This window comes from Scophthalmus maximus, chromosome 3, assembly GCF_022379125.1.
Source record: "Scophthalmus maximus strain ysfricsl-2021 chromosome 3, ASM2237912v1, whole genome shotgun sequence".
NCBI lineage: Eukaryota > Metazoa > Chordata > Actinopteri > Pleuronectiformes > Scophthalmidae > Scophthalmus > Scophthalmus maximus.
In genome coordinates, this window is record NC_061517.1 from 10878050 (window position 1) to 10885000 (window position 6951).

The 6951-nt window shown below is 40.6% G+C and overlaps 1 protein-coding gene across 4 annotated transcripts in view; it reads right to left on the minus strand.

Moving 5' to 3' along the window:
• cacna2d3a (calcium channel, voltage-dependent, alpha 2/delta subunit 3a) overlaps window positions 1-6951 on the minus strand; it is a 113120-nt gene that overhangs the window by 65318 nt on the left and 40851 nt on the right. For all 4 annotated transcript variants that reach the window (XR_007030501.1, XM_035645641.2, XM_047331159.1 and 1 more), the window contains exon 4: window positions 6922-6951. This exon is cut by the window's right edge and continues 30 nt beyond it. Coding sequence is in view for 3 of the 4 variants with exons in the window: in XM_035645641.2 (XP_035501534.1) it covers window positions 6922-6951 (30 nt within the window). In the remaining variant the exon portion in view is untranslated. The remainder of the gene's footprint in view (window positions 1-6921) is intronic.

The window sequence follows — 6951 nt, forward strand, 5'->3', positions numbered from 1 at the left end:
TATTTTCTTTTAACAATACCACTGATTCAAATCAGTTTTGTTTTTTTATTCATTCAGTTGTGTTATTTCTTTCAAAGTTAAAATGCACGTATATGGTCTCAGTCAGTTGGGCTGTATAAATGAATCCACGTCATTTCTTCCGTGGACACGCAGTCTACTGGTTTCTACAGACTTGTCAGAAGTGTTTTTTGAGCGCAGAAGTAAGGACGGTATTACGGCGTGGCACACACTTAATGCCGACTCTAATACTGCTATTTCCCTGCGATCACTGAGTTCAGTGGCTGTCTTTGCAAGCTGTTGCACATTTACGCTGAGCAATTTTCGCTGGTGTGCTTCTTTTAAGCAGTTGAGTAATTTTTTTAAAAATACAGCCGTGGATCTAATGGGCCAAAAACTCTGGATGGCAGGAAGACTCACTTGCTCACACAGAATTGAAAGTGCAGGAGCAGCTTTGCAGTTTAGTATCACACATGCAGCCAGTCATGCACAGACAGTAGCCTGAATGAGTCTACATGCATATGCTCTAACGCAAATGAAAAACACATACTGTTGATTGTGATAAATACTCTTGCAGCGACGAGTACAAAAATGAGTCGAGAGCCTCAAGGGGCAAAGAGAGATTGAGAGAGAGAGTGAGGCAGCAAGTGGGTGGGTGTTGGGGGGGTGGGGGTGTTTGAGCGTGACGGTCCACCCTCTGGTGTTCACTTTTAACTCTCATCTCCACTTCAACACTTCTCCTCCCTATTCTCTTTTTCATGGTTGGGAAAGGGGGAAGACGCCTCTCCCTGAGCGTGGAAAGGTGACTGGAAAACAACTAGGGGGGATGGATAGAGGTAATCAGTGGGTAGACAAGACAGCAGAGTTAGTACATAGCTCGGAGGAAAGGCCAAGCAGGTCCATGAGTGTGCCTTGCTTAAAATCCTTCTTCATGCATCTTTTACTTTGTGCACACTCACTCTGAAAAAAATAGATAATTCAAAGTAAAAGCGTGAGGCTATGATTGTCAATACGCATCTCCAAAAACGTTATGCTGTGTGTGAGAACAAAATTATCCGCGCCATGAACTGTTATTAATGCCGTGGAAACAAGTTGAATGCTATTTAAGCTTTATCCACAACATATCATGTTCTCTGTCCAAAGAAAATTAATAATTAGTGTGGTAATTGTGATACTTATCCCCCCAGACTCTCTCTAGAATTTTTGCAGAAAGACTGCACTAAAAGTTGCGTAAATCATGTGAGGCAACCATCCTGAGCTTTTCACTTTTCTTCTCAGACCTTCAACGTGATCTATAGAAAACACAGTAGTAGGCTCTGATTCAAAGCTGTGCACTTTGACTCTTATTACCATGTTTAAATTGGATTAATTTTCTGAAAAGTGCAGCACAGGTAGTGTCAGTTTTAATGCATGTTGGTCAACATAAATACAAACTGGCAAATACCATAGTGTACACATTTCGGGATTTATTTTTGTTCGGATTCTTGCTTGATTAAAAATGATATGCAATAAATTGGTCAAATAAAAAAGATGAGCTAGTTTGGGCAGCGTATGGAAATATGTTTCATTTAAAAGAACTCATCTGAAACGGATTCATCCAAGTCAAGTCAGTCAGTCAGTCAGTCAGTCAGTCAGTCAGGCATTAGTGGAGAGGATGAACCACTCTGGAAGTTTGTTTTTAACTAATATTGAATAAGAAACATATAAGATAAAAACATATGTTTTCTTATCCTTCTGGGATATAAATGGAGATTGGTTGTGGGGTGATGCATTGTGTGACTAATGCAATGATCACGAGTTTACTGTGCTGGCAAGGTTTGACCAAATCTCTCCGTGGCAAACTCTGCTATCTTGAGTTTTGTGTCGAAAATCATTCAGTCGGACGTGGAAAAACGGGTGAGATGTAATCTTTGCATGGCTAAGGAGGAAGCAGTGTGTATGTGTAAGTGTGTGTGGTTGGATATCTGTGCATTAAATGTCAGGCAGTCAAGGCCAACTCTTGAATAAGCGGAGTAAAAATCCTATCTTTGCATCACTGGCCATGCATGCGACAGGACGGTGATGCAGAGGATGCTCTGGGTAGACAGGCACACTCGCTCTGGTTAAATCCTTTTTGCCAGTAGAAAGACAAGCCCATTGGCAAACTAACAAGCATGTGGCCACCTCTCTGCACTCTATGGTAATACCCTAGACAGGAGAGTATGAGAACAAAAGCGACCAAGAGCGGGGAAAAAATAAAGAGATTAAGCACTTGTCTCCCACTGCTCCCACCAGATTGGGGCTAGATTTTCAGTAAACATGGGGTTTGGCAATTGGCTGTTTGTCTCCAACCTCCAAGGAAGGATTTTATTGGCTGCAGAGGGCATAGGAGACTGCTCTCTGCTTTCCTATTTACAGTACATGAGCATTGCGGGTAAGAGAGCGAGGGAGGAAAATCGCAGCAGATTACCGTGCCAATTTCACATGGAAGCAGAGGAGCTCTGGAAAGTATAGATAAGGAAATTCCTATCAAACCGCTGCCAGCCAAATATGTGTATCCCATATCAAAAAAACACACACACACACAAAGATTTGATAATAAACCCCCAAATAGTGATAGAGGAGGTTTCACCCTACAGCGTGGATGTGGTATTTTTAGCACAGTTGGTAATAATTACCGTCTATTCATCATGTTGTGCAGTAAAAAGCACGATTAGAAATACCACCATCAGAGCTGTGCATGGAACAAACAAACACACACACACACACACACACACACACACACACACACACACACACACACACACACACACACAGACACACAGGTGCGAACGTAAAGCGCGCTGAAAAAAATGTACGCGGATTTTCACATGCATGTAAACATGCGACAACAAAAGATGCACCCATTTGTGATCACAAATAAACAACTTTCAATTTTATGCTCCGGCAATTCAAAACTAAATTAGCAATGAAAATTAGTTGGTGCAACATTAAGAGGTACTGAAAAACCTGCTTCACTAAGGATAAATACGACAACACACAAACACACTCTTATTCACACAGACACACTAGTGATACACACACGCCAACATGGACACACGAGAATGCAGAGCAATTGTGAAAATTGTTATTCAAAAATTGTTATTATTGCTACGATGACTGAGCTGGTGAAGCAGGCTTCAGTTGTGACAGGAGTCAGAACAATGACATGGAACCTCCCACGTTTGAATCGATCAGCCACAACATAAATTCTCAATTTCTGTGACTTGTTAAATGCAAAAGTCAACATAACTCTTCCTGCCAGTCAGTCAGACACTAAAGCGGTTTTCAGACAGCTGCCGTTCACGTATGAAGATCGCAGCTTGGAGATTGTCCAAGTCAGGTGCGTTCACTATAGCAGGCGAATTTCCCGGAATGTTCAGGCGAGGAGGCGGAGCCTGGGTAGAGTGCTCGCTCGCCGCAAATCTACCGGAATGTTCAGGCGAGGAGGCGGAGCCTGGGTAGAGTGCTCGCTCGCCGCGGGCAGGTAAAGTTTAGGAAAATGTCCAGACTTCAGTGCATGTCTAAAAGCAGCTTAAGATGAAGGTGATGATGAAGACGGAGAGGATGAAGCACATAGGACACATATGTTTTTCTAACCATTCTTAGACATTAATTATGATTAGTTGTGGGCTTAGTGTGACAATTGTTGTGACTATGACAAAGGTAAGGATGAGTTAATGAAGGGCCTACAGTTATGAGGGTATTAATGTATGATGAGTGCCTTAATAGGTATGGCTAATGAAATCCTATAGGTCCTATAGGCAAAGTGATCTATGGGTTGATGGCACTGCTTTATGCTCTCCGTACCCACTAACTATGTGCTGTGCATCTTCCTGGTTTAAAGATTAAGCTCTGTTATGACATAACACTGCATCATGTGCCAACTGCATCTGCCACTACGTTAAAGTCTGATTAAGATTATGCTATTACGGTGGTTACACACCATTGCCAACGAGCATCTGGCAGGTACATGTGATTGTCATTATCATTATCAATTTCATTTTATCTCCTCCTTCAATCGTCTCTCCCTCTTCCTTCTCATTCCCTCGGTCTTCCGACTTTTGTTTATTTCCCATTCCCACATTTTTTGGCGCACTACATCCATAGTACATATAATACTGTATGTTCTTGGATAGAGGTATTTGGGCTTCATAATGGTATCTCACTTTGTCCTACACATTCTCTCTACACAACAATATATGCGCTTTACCAGCCATCAGCTCTGTAGCCGCGTCGTTAAAGGCTGAAACAAAGGGACACTCACTTTGCTGGCCTCATCTCATCGCCGTCAAGTAATTACTGGCATAAAGTACCGCTGTGAGCGCACACAGTGCCGTTGCCCCTCAAGCGCTCATGCACACACACACACACACACACACACAGAGAGAGAGACACACACATGCACAAACACACATTTTGCAATGAAATGTTCCAATTTTCCTTTCTACCTGAAATCCTCATGTACCTGTCAATTCAGCTGGTGATATACGGCACATTGTCCAGAATGGTGTTCGAACACAGAGTGACCAATCAGCTGTGCTAGACAGTTAAAGGTGAAGTGGACTTTTTACAACTGAAAACATTTTATAACTCTGGCACATTATAGTCTAAATTTGGAAGTTTTATATTCTCGTGAAAATCTTTGAGTCTTGAAAGAAGTTCTAAGGAGCCGAAACTGTATGTTAAGTACAGTAGCTTGTGTTTTCTTGCATTTAATAGCAGAATATAAATATGCCAGCAGTCATTATAAAGTAATCTGCAAATCATTTTCTTGATCAATTGCTTGGTCGGACATTTGCCCATCAAATATTCCCAGGCACTGGGTGGTATCTTCACATGTCTTTGTCCAAACAACAAAGATATTGAATTTACAATGACATAAAACAATTTTCCTTCTGTTCCTCAGTAATGCTGTTGAATTATGGCCAGAAAAGTGTTTTTGCAGCCTCACTAACGTAGACTTTTGTCCTTTTGATATCAGTTACATTACTTTATCTTATAAGACATTTGTATACAATCTTTTCATTATTCCTCAATGAATATTTGAGTTATTTACCAAAACATGTTTTGTGAGGTCAGTGATCTTTGACCTTTAACAACCAAAATCGAATCACTTCTTACTTGCAAAAAAAAAAAAAAGAAGAAGAAAGAAAAAAACGAGTGCTGTGAGAGAAGGAGTTAGAGCTGGACAGCATCTGTGGTTAAATTTAATAATTGATCCTCCTTAATTATCCATGACAGCAGAAAACCACGGGGCATTCACTGTAATGTCTTAAGGAGCTGACAGAGTAAACACATACTCACCGCCACAGGCACACATAACACACCCCACAGAGTTTAAAAGTAGTTTAGCCGCAAATTCTCCCAAGTCGGCTTAGCATCATATTTCCTCTTTAAAAGTCGAGTTTCTGTTGTTACTCCTCCTACTTCAATAAACTCTGTCCTGTGATGTGCATGATGCGCAGCAAACTGCAGGCTTCACAAATGCACTCAACCACACACACTTTCGCCATTTGGACTCACTCTCTCTGACTCCCTCTCTCTGGCTGTCACACACACACACACTCACACTCACACACACACACACACACACACACACACACACACACACACACACACACACACACACACACACACACACACACACACACACACATATATGCAAAGCTGCACTCTAAAAATTAAAGCTGCACAAATGGATTTGAGGAAGAACCATGAGAGCGGAGGCTGAGTTTGGGGGGGGTGGGTGGTTTGCAGATATGATTAGCTGAATGCATTTGCCCAAGTCTGCAGAACTGCGAGTGGAACTCCCAGGGAACAGTTTAAAATGTGTTGAGTTTTTGAGTCTTAGTCTATTAGAGCGATTTAATACCATAAATAATTAATGATTCATGTTTTAGACTCAAAATGTGTTTGTCACAATAAACGTGGAATATTTGCCTCACCTCTGACAAAAACAGGTAAGGAGCTTCCAACATACAATCCTATCTCTAGTTATTATCATTATACATCTGTAAACACAATCATCATGATGCTTTAAATAGGTTGTAGATGTATTCCACTGAGACTGAGGATTTGGAAAACAAATTCCACAGGGGTTTCTCCTTAAATATTAAACTCATCTGATGTTGTGAGGTAGAGTCTGATAAAATCTAACAGGCATAAGAAATTTTTGTTAGCTATGTTCACATCAACATGTGTATTATATTTAAAATAATAATAATAATAATAATAATATATTATATATAAAATAGTTACTATATATTGGTTTCTCATTTGCATACAAACTAATTGAAAACTAGTAAAAATAACAGTTTAGCAGTAAATTTGTTTCTATCCGTAAATTTGCACCATTTACAGTAAATCAGACTGCAAAACCCTCTTGATATATCAATATTTTTTCCCCACATTGATTTGGCAATTTGTGCAGCTGACTGCTTGAATAACAGCTCCTCATTATATGCGTGTTAGTGGGCATCTCTCCTCCTGTGAGACTGTGGACACTTGACAGTGTGACATTGGGAGACAAAAACATATGCTGACAAAATTATTAGGAAAAAAAACACTGCAGAACAATATTCCTAATGCTTCCCCATCCCTTCTCAGTTCTGTTTAGAGAGGTTGTGTGTTACATACCTCCACACCTTCACTTGGACTCAAGGATAAACTGATTAGAGCAGTTAATGCCTTTTATTAAATTCCTTCAAGTCTTCACTTCATATGTTACATGAGTCTGGACAGACATGGAAGTTAACTGCAACTTGAATGGTTGGTGAGGAAATACAACATGAGGGGGTGATTCTAGTTTTCACTGAGGTCTGATCTCAGAAGCACTGCTGCGTAGGATGAATCATTTTCAGTACAGATGAATTCATGTTCTTAGAAGAACACATGTACACACACCTGTAGGTTTGGATCCTCCTCGTGCTGCAG